Source organism: Manacus candei, unplaced genomic scaffold (genome assembly GCF_025592945.1).
Source record: "Manacus candei isolate 608988 ecotype Guabito, Panama unplaced genomic scaffold, ASM2559294v1 h1tg000037l, whole genome shotgun sequence".
In the NCBI taxonomy this organism is placed as follows: domain Eukaryota; kingdom Metazoa; phylum Chordata; class Aves; order Passeriformes; family Pipridae; genus Manacus; species Manacus candei.
In genome coordinates this window covers 14,397,500-14,412,774 of record NW_026138085.1, presented here as the reverse complement: position 1 = coordinate 14,412,774, position 15,275 = coordinate 14,397,500, and the positions used below count along the sequence as shown (strand labels likewise).

General features: G+C 43.6%; 2 protein-coding genes across 4 annotated transcripts in view; one reads left to right on the top strand and one right to left on the bottom strand.

Annotated features, from left to right (window-relative positions):
* Window positions 1-9,325, top strand: part of HNRNPAB (heterogeneous nuclear ribonucleoprotein A/B) — a 29,244-nt gene extending 19,919 nt beyond the window's left edge. For 2 of the 3 annotated variants that reach the window (XM_051794153.1, XM_051794156.1), the window contains one exon: window positions 4,560-9,325. The gene's annotated coding sequence lies outside the window, so the exon portion shown is untranslated. The remainder of the gene's footprint in view (window positions 1-4,559) is intronic. The other variant, XM_051794155.1, reaches the window with a different exon arrangement.
* Window positions 7,233-15,275, bottom strand: part of COL23A1 (collagen type XXIII alpha 1 chain) — a 175,990-nt gene continuing 167,947 nt past the window's right edge. Inside the window, exons 22-31 of the mRNA XM_051794203.1 lie at window positions 14,903-14,944; window positions 14,368-14,394; window positions 13,846-13,917; window positions 13,701-13,754; window positions 13,406-13,432; window positions 12,878-12,931; window positions 12,184-12,270; window positions 10,698-10,775; window positions 8,265-8,303; window positions 7,233-7,346 (exon numbers count right to left, since the gene is read on the bottom strand). Of these exons, the coding sequence (XP_051650163.1) occupies window positions 7,344-7,346; window positions 8,265-8,303; window positions 10,698-10,775; window positions 12,184-12,270; window positions 12,878-12,931; window positions 13,406-13,432; window positions 13,701-13,754; window positions 13,846-13,917; window positions 14,368-14,394; window positions 14,903-14,944 (483 nt within the window). The 3' untranslated portion in view covers window positions 7,233-7,343. The remainder of the gene's footprint in view (window positions 7,347-8,264; window positions 8,304-10,697; window positions 10,776-12,183; window positions 12,271-12,877; window positions 12,932-13,405; window positions 13,433-13,700; window positions 13,755-13,845; window positions 13,918-14,367; window positions 14,395-14,902; window positions 14,945-15,275) is intronic.

Here is a 15,275-nt window from a genome sequence, read left to right as displayed (position 1 = left end):
GTGGGTGCCTTTGCTTTGCAAAACCAGGTCCTAATTTTTTAATGTAATTGCAGAAATGCGAGTTTGATACAGACTTACCTGCACTTCATAAATTTGTGTAAAATACACTTTCCAAATGCAGTATTTAACAGTATATAAAAAAGCAGCAAGGGGTGTTAGTGTCCTTTACAGATACTTGGGCCATCTCCATTTTAAGTTTCTGTTCATTATCTACATTATATAAGAAACCACACACTGACACACATGTGAGTGACTGTTCCATGAAACTATGCAACTATGAGGCAACTTAACAAACAGGAATTAATTGTTGTCCTAAGACATAGGAAAAACACAAAATGTTACTAATCTAATTCTTATTCCGCTCTCTTGTCAATAATTCAACTTCTTATGCATGGAAAACTCAAGTTTCCCAGCTTTCCCGTGGTTTCCCCCAAGCTCTCTCCAGTAGTATACAAGAAAATAGTCTATTAAAGTCCTTCCCCCATTCATTTCTAAGTGTCAGGTTTTCAGCACTTGCTTTAGCTGCAGGTTACACAACAGTTACACACCCCTTTTAAGCACATGGAAAAGTTGCAGTAGCTCACCTGGGCATGTGAAAATACTTAATTTTTAGCTTACAGATATAAACGATCATCAGGGAAAATAAAGCTTAGGAAATGGATTTTTTTACTCACTGGTTTTTACTGCTTCAGTCTGCAGTAGATTCCCTGAAGCAGAGCTGTGAAGTATTTCAAACAAATTCACGTAGTTCAAACAAATTATGGCCAGGTTCAGTGCAGTGCCAGGGACACAATTAGAAGGCAGGTGACTCCTCCAGCAAATGACACTGAGACTGGACTAACTAGAGTGACCAGGTGTTTCCCTCTGCCCCCTCCTTTTCGTGGAAAAAAAAACTGAACAGAAAAAACCCAAAACAAAACCCCATAAATTAAAAAAAAAAACCTATTGCAAAAGAGTCCAAGAAATATTCTTACATAAACACTGTCCTGTAAGGTTGCCAAGGTCAGTTTGTGCCACAGTCATTGCCTGAGTTGAGCAAAAGTGTCTTTAGGCCTCTTGAAATTATGCAGGTATTTCATTCCTCTCACTTAAAAATCTCCCTGGTTATAAACACCAGGAAGGCTGGCTGGGCTGCTCAGCATGTCAGCAGGTAATGAAAGGTAAAACTCAGGAGTTCCAAATTAACTTGAGGTTCTACTCCAGCCCTGGACACCTGCTGAGGACACACTGAGCTCTGCTAGAGCACATTGAAACCAAACTCACCCCACATACCTGCAGTATTTGTCCAGGATAAGTAGTTTGGGGATGTTTCAATTTTTACATTTTTTCTTAGTATTTTTGCATATCTTAACTAAAAATCTGTTTTCTCTAAAGAAAATAATTCCAAGCTCTCATGCTCAAAATTTTAAAAATGGAAACATGACATGTAACCTACTACAGGTAGATTTAATTTGTTTAATTCTTTAAATTATCTGGGCAGCAGTGGGACTGAAAAAACAAGTGTGAGAATATGATGGTATTTCCCAAGAAAGAAATACCAGCTTTGGAAAAAACAAAGTTTCTATCTGTGTACTGCTGTTTTACAAATATCAATTCAAACCACAGAGTTATGCAAAAGTCGTGCCCATCTCTCTCTGTACTGCCAATTAAGGGACAGTTTCACAGCATAAAATTTGCATAAATTTGTATTAAAATATTTAAAAATATCTCCTCTAGAGGGCAGCATTGAATCACCATTCACTGAGCAGGAAATCTGTGCTCTGATACACCTTTATATACACATTATATTGACAGGCTAAGGAGGCACAAGGGGAGTTATTTATCAGTATAGAGCTGGAAATTTCTGCCCTCTTATAATTTGAATAAATTTTTTAAAAATAAATTTTATTATTAACTCTAATTATTCGTGCATTACAGTGGGTTCTTTCATTCTTGCCCAAGAGCCTGCTACGTTTGGCTGACTGCAAAACCATATCTATAAAAATTTAGCCTGGTTAGTGGGTTACTATAATAATCTTAAAACCGCAGGTCAACCTGTGTCATTCTCTGTGGATTATTTTGCATCATTGCATGGGATTCTTGAGCTGCTGAAACCTTCCATGTGTTTTGCTGGTTTGCTTAAGAATTTAAAATGCTGAATTTATGAAATTACAGAAGACAAAAGCTCATCTAAATGTTTTACCTGTTGGTTTCCTAAAAAGAAAACACATCAGAAAGTTGCTTACCATAGAAGAAACATTCTTATTTTTAAATACACAGGAGAAAAATCCTTATGGAAATCACCATTCTATATACAGCAAGTGTCAAAAGCAGTGAGTACAGGACTCCTCCATGGGAATAAAACAAAGCACGTGGCAACATCTTGATGATTTTTTTTTTAAAAGTAAAATCCTGGTTCATTGACACTTGGAAACAGTTCCATCTTGGAGTCAGATCAGGATTTCTCTGCCACCTGTTTCATAATCCAGAGAAATATTCCTGAACTCACTGGCCAAGCCACGATTCAGCTCTTAATTAATCTCGCTTGTCCCCATCAGCACAGGCCAAATCATCAGGTTCATGCTCTGGCAAGGGCCCTCTTGAGCTGCCAGCACACTCCCAGCACTGCTGGAGTTATTCTCCCCCAAATCCATTCTCCCCAGAAGCTTTAGGGAGTGCTCCCCATACTTAGAGTTGGGTGCAGCATCACCACTCCTGGGGCACCAGGACTGACACAGCCCCCACAGCCAGAGTCAGTCACGTACCACATCTGCCATGTCTCGTGGCAAGGCAGCCCTGCCTGCAGAGCTTCGTGGCTGAAAAACCTTCTCAGGGGTTTCAAGTGAGCTCTTGTGCCCTAAGGATTCAGTTTGGGAACTTTGCTTCCTGCAGCGTGTTAGAGAGAGGATGTTGGTAGCAACTGGAAAGATAATTGTCAGCCACAATTTTAAATAGAACAAGCCTTAAAGAAGGCTGCTTGTCCTCTGCTCCCGGGTAGCAGGCAGACATGGTTAGCTTAACCTAATGGAAACCACCATGCTTTCACAGGCATTTTAATTAGGGAAAGGAATTTTGGTTTGTAAACTAGAAAACAGAAATAAATTTGTCTGAGTTTCAGGTTCCCCCAAGACCAGTAACTTCAGTGTGTTACCCAGAATGTCTGTTGATGAATCCGTGAAGTCAATATACCAAATATTTTAGTGATCAAGAAAAATCAAGTTCAGGTCTCAGACTGACCCACATTTCATAAGCATTAGCAGCCTCCCTGTCAATCATCCTTATTGCTACTGACATATAGTGGTAACATTTTGCTGCACTTAAGAATTGCTGTAAAACAGTCTCACATTCTTTCCAACCAGAGGGGAAAACAAGAGAGGTTTCCTGGGGAAAAAAATGCCCTGTGCTTTGTGAGAGACTGAGAGCATGACTGAGTTGGAGCAAGACTGCCAGTAATACCTAAAAGTAAAATTTGTCTTTGTGAGCTATTTGCAAACTCAAAAGTATTCAAAAAGACCCACATAAACATTTTCATCTGGAAGGAGAAAATAATCAACTGATCTGGCATGAAGTTGCTGAGCAAAGCACATCTTTTTTTAACTCATTGCAATAAGATCATGACTGTTCTGTATTTAACAACCTACTCTTCTGGATATGCGTGTGTGTGGAAGGCACATGGAAGTCTAAACAGATTCCCTCTTACACTCTCTGCAATCCATAGAAAACCCAACAGTCCCTCTAATACAGTCTGTTGCTCTGAATGATATGATTGATAATCACAGAATGGTTTGGGTTTGAAGGAACTTTAAAGGTCATCTAGTTCCAACCCCCTGCCATGGGCAGGGAACCAGCTACACTCAGTTCAGAACATAAAGGTTAAATACATGATCTCAGCTGAGGACCAGGAGGGACTTCAAGTGCTGATCAGAACTTCAGCCCTGCCTGGGGATCCATTCCCTGCTCTGCTCTCAGGAGCTCTGCTCTCCACAGAGCTCCACAGCTTTGGTGGTGGAAGGGGTTGGTAGAGGAGATGTACCACCCACAGGCCTTGGAGACTGGTTAGTTCCTCATAGCCAAAGTGGCAACAGCATACAGCAGGATCCGTACCTGCCAGCATTCCTGGTGGGAATGGCAGTGGCAGGAGTCCAGAGAAGTGACTGAGCACAGATGGCTGATCTGTACAGGGGCAGTAAGTCAGATGTCCTGAACATCCCTCGCTGCTGCAGGTGCACGGATGAACCAACCCAAGGGTATTTGCCTGGGAGTTTCCAAAGGTGAGCACCAAAACGTTTGGCTGCTGAGGTGTGGCACTGGTGGGTGTTGGATAGCAGGTGTAGTCCCGTGCTAGGAAAATAATTCCAGCCTTCCTTGAGTGGTGTGGAAACGCTGTGAGTGGTCAGGCTGTGCCTCAGGGATGGGGAATAAGCACCCTGGTTCCGAGGTTTAGGTGATTCCAAACGAGCTCTTCCTCCCTAACAACCAATGTCCCGGGTGCTGTGGCAGCAGAGCTCTGTGCTGGGAGGGGGACGGTGAGGAGCAATAGGTAAAGCACTATTCTGGTATTCTGTATCAATGTTTTGCAGGCCTGGCAGTGGTCACAGTTGATGCCTACAAGCACTGGATATTCCACAAGTTGAAGACGGAATACTGACTTGTTTACCTGAAGATAATAGGACTTCGGGGTATTTCCTCAGAGAAAATATAAATTTTAATATAATTTCATAAGCTTTGGAGGTTAGCTTGTCTTGTAGCTTCAGTGATATCAAACTTCTTCAAGTAGGAGCTAGATAGAAAGCTGTTTAGTTTTTGCCAGCGTATGTAAAACAAGACTTTTCTATCTGCATTGTAGATTGTTTGTGGACACTTCCAGATTCTTGTGCTTTCTGCAGTCATTCTGGGGACTGAACTCTCATTGATACTGAAAGAGGTTCCGTGATCAGGACACGGGCAGGAATTTGAGTGTAGAAGCCCACAGTGTGGTTTGGAGTAGTGAATTGCTTTTAGTTTGGAGATGACTGTGGCAGATGGGAAGAGCAACTGTACATTAAGGGAACAATTACAGATCTTCCTGGAGACATCAATGAGAGATTTGCCTTCAACCTTTCACAGAAGATTTTTTTAGCTTTAATTTGGGACAATAAAGGGGTTTTTCAAAAGCACTAAAAACCAGTGGGAGCTTGTTAGCTGCTCCTTATGCCTTTAAAAACCCCTACACCAAAAGTGATAGCTAAGAACATGAAATGGAAGTAAATAAAATGCATTTTCATTGCTGTTTTGAGTTACATAATTCTTGTTTCTTGATTTGTTAGTTGATACGAATTTACATGGATTTAATCTATATGGTGACCAAGAGAATGGTGAGTAACTGGTGAAAATGCCAAGTATAGCCACAAGTGATGTGTAGGTGTAGACCCTAAGCAGCCAACAACAACAGGTAACAAGTCCACTGCCTACAGCCCTTAAGTCTTCTGTGTCCACACCCACCAAGGCAGATGGGCAGTGCAGCATCGACCAGCACACAACACACCCTCCCAGCTAAAGGGATGAGCTCAAGGACACCCAGGATCCAGTCACAGGTAACCCACAGACATCACTCAGCCTGCACGGAGCACAAAGCACATTCCCACTGTTCTTCAGAACACTGGAGCAAGAATTCCTGTAGCACTAGGTCAGCTTGTACAGGGCAGTTGCACCTGGACAGTCACATCCCTCTCTCAAGCCCTCTCTGGCAGTAGCTGCAGTAAGAGTTGCAGCGAAGCAAGAATTTAACAGAGGTTTTTGAATCTACTCAGGGCACCAAAAATGACTCCCTTCTGTATTCTTTAAGATCAAGGCCACAGAGAACCCTGATATCATCTGTTTGATATCGTGGTCAGGCTCTTCATTTCACCTAAGACGCCCGCACAGAACCCAGCAACTTGTCTGGGGCTAAAGTATTTCCTCCAGAAATGAACTGTTAAATCAAAAAGGCATTAAGGTGATGGGGATTACATCACTGGCCTGGTTGGGATTAATCAATCTCACCAATAAAAATCCACAGCTTGCTTATTTGAGTTTGTGTAGCTTCAGCTTCTGCCCGTTGGATGAATATTTGTACATGTTTCTCTGTTCAGTTTAAGAACTTGTTAATAGAAAGTATCTCCTCCCTGTAAAGGAATCTGGTTGCCTCTTGATCTTCATTGTAAGCTGAACAGACTCGGCTGTAAGCCATCCTTTTCCTCTCTGAAATAATTGTTTATGGCTCTCTACTGCACAGCCTCTGTTTTTTTCAACATCTTAAAAAATGGGAACTGAGGAATAGTTATTAATCGATCTTGCAGTGGCATATGCAGATATCAAAATAATAATCCTCTTATTCATTGCCCTGCTCTGCATGGGATGTGCCTGAGATAGTTTAAAGAAAGAGACTGAAAAGGGGGAGAGAAGGAAGAAGACAAGAGAAGTGTGCAGAGTTAGTTTACAGTTAAAACCATGTAAACCAAGAAAAAATAAAAAGTAAATGAAACCCACAAAACAAGACAATTAAATACTCCAAACTCCCAAGTTCTAGGAATCCCAACAGCAAAATTATGTGCTCTGTTGTTTAAGAAGGGACTTCAGCAGAGCTCTCCCTGTCCTGCAACTCTCTGCACTGAAAGTATTGCCACATTTTTTTGTTTGGAAATTCTCCAGCGGAGGCTTCCTGGGGAATTCAGCTTCCACAGTAACAAAGTGCTGGCACATCTTCAGGCACAGACCCCAGAACAGGACCCAGAGGTGCTTCCCCTTGAGGGGAAAAAAGCTTCTCATGGTTGTAGAAATAACCCTAGGCAGTCAGGGTTGTTGTGTTCAGCCCCAGAGCTGCTGTTTCCACCCCGGCAGCAGCGACAAATGGAGCTCGGCTTTGTCTCCTCTGCAGGTTGCAAGTCCTTCTCCTGTCTGACCAGACAGAGTTTACAGTAGCTCTTCCATTCTCAGGGCTGCATCCTCTTTTTCTTTGTTTTCAGCCAGGTTCTTTCACCCTTTCAGTGTGCATGTGCAATGCAGATACAGAGGTGAGAGCCAGACTAGGACAGGGTTTACTCCATGCGATGAGGCACACGAGCAGCTGGCTCAGTCCTGTTAGTTCACACAGCAGCACGAGCAGTGAAAATACTGTTCATTCCCAGCTACTGGTAGCAGTACCTTTATCAAATCCTGGTGTTACCATGCGTATTTTATGGGTTTGGGAGCTTTACAATATTTTCCAAGTCCGTAAATGTCAGAATCCAGTATAAAAAAAGGTCAATATATTACTGTCGAAAGTTTTTTTTTTCCTTTTTTTATACAAAAATTAAAAAGATCAAAATATATCACATTATTTACATATTGTGCTTCATGCTTAGGGATCACTGAAAAAGAACACACAGACAAACATTTTAATCAGATAAATGCTCCATTCCTTACACTTACTAATCTTACTGTTATTATTATAAGGATTGGCATTCAAATTTCTTTTAATATTAACAAGACATCCAAATGACTTACACATAATTAAAAACTTTGATGTACTGAGGGTGTGCTCACATTCTAACTGAGGGTTTGCAACCAGTTAGTAACATGCTTGCTGTTAACTCCCAACTACATCCACATACAACTGGGCTAGTAATTCCTCTCAGCTTCAGTGTCATACCCTTGTCAGAGAATGAGCATCCTCCTGCAAGTCTGAATTAAATCCTCATGTCCCAGTGGACACATCTTTCCTCATTCTCCCAGGCTGCATTAGCACATAACACCCCTGGCTGTTCTGGGTGCAGGAGATGGAATGAATTACCTGCACCCAGGGTATTGGAGCACTCAGCCAGTGTGGTGGCTCTGGGTTATAATTACAATGGCAGAAGAGCCCTTGTTTGGCCATAAATGTTTGTAACTCTGCAACAAAGCAATAACCCACTGTAAAATTCTCATCTAGAGGTTATGAGCTGAGTAAGTTGCAGGAGCACATCTTGCAGAGTGCTGCAGCCTTTCCACAGGTGGTTCCTAAGCTGCCTGGGCCATAACAAAAGCCTGAGCAAGCCTGTGAAAAGGCATTCTACTGACAGTATTAACAACAATGATTTTTTTGTGCTTAGCAAGTTCTTGGTGTTCCCAGCACCAGTCTAGAGCAGTGGGGAACAAGACATGAAGCTGCTGGAATCCTGCTCTCCCAAGGCATGACATCATGTCTGCCAGGCATATAAAGGACATGCAGCAGGGCAAACAGTCATCATGCAGCCAGAAAAATTACTTGGGGCCTGTTCAAGGATATACAGTTATTAATGTTACTGTACCTTATGCCAACATCCTGCTACTGGCAGTCCGTCTGGTCCCTGCAAAATTGAATTTACAGATTCAGTTTTCTTGACAGTGGCTTAAGTGTCAGACTCAAAAACCTGAAGCTCAGTTGTCACAACAATGAATAGTTTAGCAGCACTGTTAATTACCATGCAAAACCCATTTACTGTATATGCACAACAATAAATATGCAGGCAATGTAATCCAAAACTGAATAGACCCCAGGGTAAAAAAATTCAGAAATCTACACTTTCTGTTTTCCTTTAAACAAAAAAGAAAATGTGAACAAATATAAAGATTTGAAACCACAGTTCATTAACTTCATGATCTGTTTTATGAGGTAGTGGTTTTTGCAATCAGACATAAATATGGAAAGCATGATGTGGAAATGTACTTTCTGTTAAAATGTACTTTTCAACTGGGGGGGAGGTGATGTAGGTCTTTTTTTTTCCTGGATGGTATCCTGATTGTGTTAAATTTGATCCTGCAGTACTTAGTTTCTTTAAGAAATCTTGAGTTGCTGAACTGATTGACATGGGATGAGTTGTGGACTATGCAAAGAGAGTGAAAATATGTCATGTTCCAATGGAGATTCAAGAAGCACACAAAAACCAGAAAGCCAGAGAAGAGCTCACTGACCAGGAGGAGAGCACTGAAAAGGAAGGAGCCCCTTAGAAGAGGAATGGGCTTTGTATGACCAGCTCTTTCAAGACACTTTAGAAGAAATAGCTGACTTCAGCTGCCTTTTGTGATGCTGGAATTTTTTAAGGCTCTTGGATCTCCAATTACATTAATTTCTGCATGTAGAGCCACAGAGAGCACACGTGCACTGACCCTTCCCTCAGAGCCACCTCAGATTCCCCGGGGGTGGGAAGCCATGGGAATGTGTGTGCAGCAGAGGGAACTGCCAGTGCAAACAGAGGTCAAAATGCAATTTTACATTTTTTACTGTAAATGTCAGTCATCACATTTTTTGTATTCTGTATTGATTTTATATGTAAAATAGCCTATGCCCAATAAAACAGATGCAGTGAAGTAAGGTTACCCTCTCCAGCTACTCACAGTGTAAGAAGTCAAGTTATTTTCACATGCTTTCCTGTGACATTAGTTAGAAAACACACATTTTTCTGCAGACACGGTCAATATTTTGGTCCATAACTATTCATAAGAAAAGTGCAACTGGTACATTTGCCAGAGTTGTCTGGGGGTGAAGGGTACAGGGGACAAGTTGCAGAGCAGTCATTTGACCAAGAAACATCCTGACTTGCTGTTAAAGCACACCCTAACATGGATGGTCACAGAGCTGATTTCTGCCCTGTTTTTTTCTCCTTCCTCAAAATACTTAACTTTGGCCATCATAAAACTCCAGCCTTTCTACCACGTTTCACTCCAGTGATCCCAAAATGACTTGTCAACTTAAAAAGAGCTTTGTGGCCTTTGTGTAAGGCTCATGCTGATGCTCCTGGACTAAAAGCCATCACTGAGAGCCCAGAAAGCCTCCACCACACAGTGGGGTGGAGAACAAAGTCACCATTCCAACCAACATGCAACTGCCCTTCATATACCCAAACAGGGAGATGTGCAAGGGCTTTACTAACTTGGTCATGTTGTAGTTACATCTTGGAGAAATCACCTACTGCAGTTTACAATGCCTTCAATACACATAGGTCCTGTGTTTTCTGTACAGTTAAGATGGGAGATGCTTGGTGAATAGAACATCTCTGGGGAGTAAATATGGAGAGTTGGAGCGGGCCTGCTGTTAGGAATTGGTTTCTTTGACACATCTGAAAGTAATTTAACTTTTTGAAAGAGAAACAGCTTACTGCCCTTTTGTTTCTCTGAGGACAACTGCAAATCATCTGACATGCAGCATTTTCTGTGGTTAAAAAAAATGAAAATAAAACAATGACTAGTTGAGCAGAGCCCTTTTGGGGAGGAGAGCACGAACCTTCCTGCATAACCACTGGACCCAACCTGAGCTCTGTGCTGACACAGCAAAGCCCTTCTGATGCCCAGAGTGCTGGTGACCCTGCTCTGCAGGGCTGCCCCTTCATTTGGGGGAAGCTTTTCAAATCTCAGCTGGGAATGGGACTCACAGGGCTGCACCAGCACGAGGGGAACTAAACTGGGCCACAGGTGCTGAGAGAAACCGTAGCTAACTTTGAGCATCTGTTGCCAGGAAGGGACCAGCATCCTCTACGTGATCTCCCATGGTTTACACTCCTTATCTAAAGTAATTTTAACTTGGAGGAAGCAGGAACAAGACATTGGCATCCTTCCCCAAATACCAAAGTGAAACATCTCGTTCCAGCCCTGCTGCCTTGTGTCCTTCCTCTCCCTGGAGGGATTTGCTTCTCAGGACAGGGCTTGGCCACAGCAGGAACACACACAACAAGCCATGCAAGAAAGAGAGAGAGCAGATACTGTACCAAAGGGCAGGGCACGCTCAGCCCATCCAGGCCTGGCAAACCTGGCTCCCTTTTGCTGCCTGCAATGCTATGATCTCCCTGTTTGGAAAAACAACTGCTTGTTGAGAATGATAAAGGACCAGAAGTTACTCAGACAGATGCCCACGTTTCAGCAGAGGAGGAGAATGGGTCTAGAGCTTCACAGCTCCATTTCTGATGACACAGCAAGTCAGCAGAGTGGTTTTATGGTAGGGAATTCACAGACGCAGAGTCTGTCATCTGGGAAAGATCATCTATACACAAACCAGAGATTCACATTTGTAACAGTTCAGTCAGAGAGGTAAGGGGTAAATCACCCAACATGTTGAGGGAGGAAAAAATTAATGGTAGTTCACATTCAATCTCTGGGCAAAATAAAGCATATTGACTAAAGGAGTTTTTTACTGGTGTGGAGCTACACAACAGTTTTGGCTGCTATAGCTGTGCTGGCAGGCTGAGGAAAAGTCACACATTTAGACAAGAAATGGGTTTTTGGATCGTGTTAGAGCAAGTACCTGGCACTATTTGGTGCCTCTGAACTAAAGTCTTAAACAGGTACATTTAAGCAGTTTCAGTTCAATATTTGATACTTTTCATCCTGCACCCTTCAAAGCACTTTAGGGAAAGGATCTGTCTCTCTGGTTGTAGTCAATATATGAAAAGCAGTAATGAAAAGGAGGTAAATTTTACCGGGTCAAATAACTTATAAATCAGTCTAGATTTTTTTTTTTCCTGGGCTCTGTCAAGTGAATGAGAGGTTCTGGAAGTGCACTTGGGAGATCCAGGTTCCCCTGGCTCAAACACCCAGGAGGTTTCCTGGAAAGCCTGTCTTTGTAGACACTGCACAGTGGTGGCCCAGGATGTGTCTGACTGAGAAGGGACAGATCTGAGCCACAGGCAGAGAAACCCAGGGAGGTCTCTTCTCCCAGAGGCACTTCTTGGCAGCCTGGGGAGCTCCAGCTCCAGCTCATCCATCACTTCTCTTTGGCAGAACTATGATGGCATCAACTCTAAGACACTTCCCCAGGCTCATCCCTCGCTTGGTTTGCTGGGATGAACAGATAGAGCTGACCTTGTTTACAAATCACCTCCCATGCACAGCACCCAGTTACTCCCTGATTTCAGACATGCTTAGAAGCCAGGCCTGCAGCTTCACACTATCTCCTGAAGAGCTCTACTGAGGTCCATTGTTCCTGACTACAATAAGAAGGTCTTTACACAAAGATCCTTTATTTTTACTGCTGTGTCTTGCTCCCATCTGGCCAGTGAGGAGCCCTTAAAACGAGCAGTGAACTTCCAGCAGTGCAGATAAACCAGTAAGAAAAGTGAGAAAACAATAACCATCTGCTCTGATTTACTGCAAAACAGAGAACTCCCAAATCCTCCCTCCTTTTCCCTGGCTGAAAAGCTGTGGCTCCTTTTCAGCCCCAGCAACCCGAGCTGAGGATGAGGGAAATGGAAGACATACCACAGGACAAGGCTGATCCAGTCCAGGGGGGCCTGGTTCCCCCTTCTGCCCCTTGGCTCCTTTTCTCCCTGGTATTCCTCGCTCACCCTGTCAGCACAACAGGAAAATATCAGGAAAAAGGAGAAGGAACACCTTTGCTTTATGTCTCACAGCACTTACAGAGTCCCACTCCTCACCCAGAGTAGGGACAGTTGCACAAGTGTAACCTCAGCTGAGTAATTAAATCACTGTGAAAATCTTTAGTTAAAAGCTAGGTGGAGATATTGTAATAGATAACTGATTGACTAAAGGTTGGTATCTGACAGCAAGTGGGAGCAGTAGCTTCCAGCCACTGCCCTGGACGCAGCTGGGCATCCCTTTGTTTAAGGATCCCTGTAGCAAAACCTTTGCCTTGGGTCTATTTTCAAGGTCTAGAAACCAAGACCAGCAATTCTTTGCAGCCTGGAGCTGTCAGGCTGCTCCATTTCCCCACAGTGGTTGTGCTGTGGGTGGGGGTCAAAAGCTCTTCCAAGTGGGTAGGAATTAACTGCCTGTCCTGCCCTACACTGGGACCGGGCAAGGACTTGTGCTATGGAAAAGGCCTTTCAGGAATTACTCGAGAAACAGCCAAGAGAGGACCAGCACCCAGGGCAACCTGGCAGAAAGAGCTGCTTGTCCTGCCCCATGAATGTGCCTGCAGCCATAACGCACTCACCTTCTCGCCTCTTTCACTTCTCTCTCCTTTCTCTCCTCTGAGACCTGGGAAACCCTATCACAACAATTTTTAGGTAGGGAAAAAGAGGAAAAAAAAAAAGGTTTTGTAAGTTCAGTCTGTGAACATCATGGCATCTCAGTTCATCAGCCCATCCTGCCATGGTGAAGAATGACATTTTCTTCCTGTTTTACTTCGTGTGTCAGCAATTTCTTGGGAAAGCTGGAGTGCTCCCCCACACCCCAGTAATGTTACAGGTATTAGAGTTTCATTTGACTGAATCCCATACAAATATCCTCAGTTGGAAAGGAAAACCCCCACGGCACCTTTAGCCAAGCAGTTCCACTCTGCAGGGGAAGTATCCCAGCAACTGGTCTGAGTTCAGCCCTTTCCTACAGACATCATTCCATGGGCACTGTGTTTAAGGGAGAGTAGTCTGTACAATCTTAGCTGCATATTTTCCCAACAGTCTCAAGTTACATGCATGCTATTCATGTTTATACATAAATAATTAATGGTTTCCATACTCACATCCAATCCTGGCTCCCCCGGCTTTCCCTGCAGTCGTGAAAATAAAAATTAAGACATAAAATCAAAATCAAGACATGCTGTGTTGAGTTTGGTGCTGCAGACAAACTTATATCCAGTTGGTGTAATATGGTAGTAAGAGCACAGGCTCACTCAGCAGCCCCTGGGGTTGGAGGCTGCTCCTTGTGACCCACCAGGGTAGTGCTGGTCAGTCCAGCTCTGCAGCTCCGGCTGGACTCAGCCCCTGTTTTAGGATTTCACCCCAATGCCACCTCTCCTCTCCCACCCCAAGGATTACCTTCTCTCCTTTGGTACCAGGTAATCCAATGAGCCCTGGAGCGCCCGGGAGACCCTGAAGTTACAAAGAAACAGGGCATTGGGGTCATTGCTGTCAGGCAGGCTGCTGCCAACAGCCAGAAATGAGATTTGGGAAAACTACTCACAGCGGGTCCAGTGTCACCGTGGTCCCCCTTCTCACCAGTGTCACCTTTTTCTCCCTTTGCACCGTCCAAACCCTGCATAAATGAAATGGCATCAGCCAAGGAGAGCTGGCAGCTCTGCCCAGGGCAGCCACCCCACACACCCACCACCTCTCCTGCCCCCTTCTCTGGGGTGCTTTCACCCACACTGCTGGCCATGTTTTCCTCTTGGCCAAGTCATGTAAGAAAATAGTTGAAAATGCAGGTTGAAGCCTTTTGGTTTGGAAACCCTCACTCACATGTGCTGCCAGCCCTCAGGACTCTGTGCTGGAGGAGGGTTTTGGGTCGTAAATGTGTTTGGAAGGACAAACTGCTTGTTTTCTGGAACACAAACTGCTGAACAGTGTAACCAAGGGATTTGTTGTGACAACAGTGACCCAAAAAAAAAAAAAAAAGTCAGTCTCCAGAGCTGACAGGCCTTTTGTGAGCCTGTAAATAATGCACTGGCAGCTGGGAAACTGGGTGACATTTAATTTATTGACTTACTTTAGGTCCCTGGATTCCTGGAGGGCCCTGTGGGAAAGACAATGGTGCATTTAAAAAAACCCAGAATTTATAAACCCATCCTAAAGTTTCCTTCCCAAACCATTTCTTGCTCAAATTATGGTGTGGCAATGGCTGGCCAAATATTTCTTTTTGAGACAGGTGGCAGTTTATTTGGTCCTCTGATATCAAATTAGGGGGAAGGGGAGCTGGAAAGGACCACTTAGTGTATCAAGGGACAAATAAAGCTCTGCAACATGAGTTTTGGGGAGCAAGAGCCCCCCCAAAGTTTTGCTGAAGCAAATGACAGCAAGTTTGGGCACAGCTGGGACACCTCACAGGTTATGAAGGCCACCTGAAAAGCCACCTGGTTTTGACACATGGTCTCTCAAAGTGAATCTCAGATTCAGCAGAGACATCCTGGCCTTCCAGATGCCTTTGACAGCAGCCCACCATGGTTAAACAGAGCAAACCACCCTGGTCCTTGACTAATCACATGCAATAACAGATCTGCAGCAATCACTTTCCGGAGTCCTACCATAGGGCCAGGTAATCCAGGGGGTCCAGGCTCAGGTATGATCTATGGAAGGGAATTAAATGGCACGTTAACAAGGCTGGGCATAGAGACAAGGCAGTTCTCCAATGGAAACCTCACAAAACCCAGAATCATGTTTTAAAGCTCTCTGATTTAATGGCTTTAATCAAAGTATCTGCTAATCAAAGAGTTGCTTGTAGTATTTATAAATAAAAGAATCTTTATAAGCACACGAATAATCAAAGTAGCCTCTAAAGTAAGAGGCCTGACCAACACCACTCAGTGTATTTGCCAGTCATAAAATGGATGTAGTGATGCCATTTTTTGCACAGACTGGAGAAAACCAGACTTTTTAATTAAAAAAAAAACCCCGAAC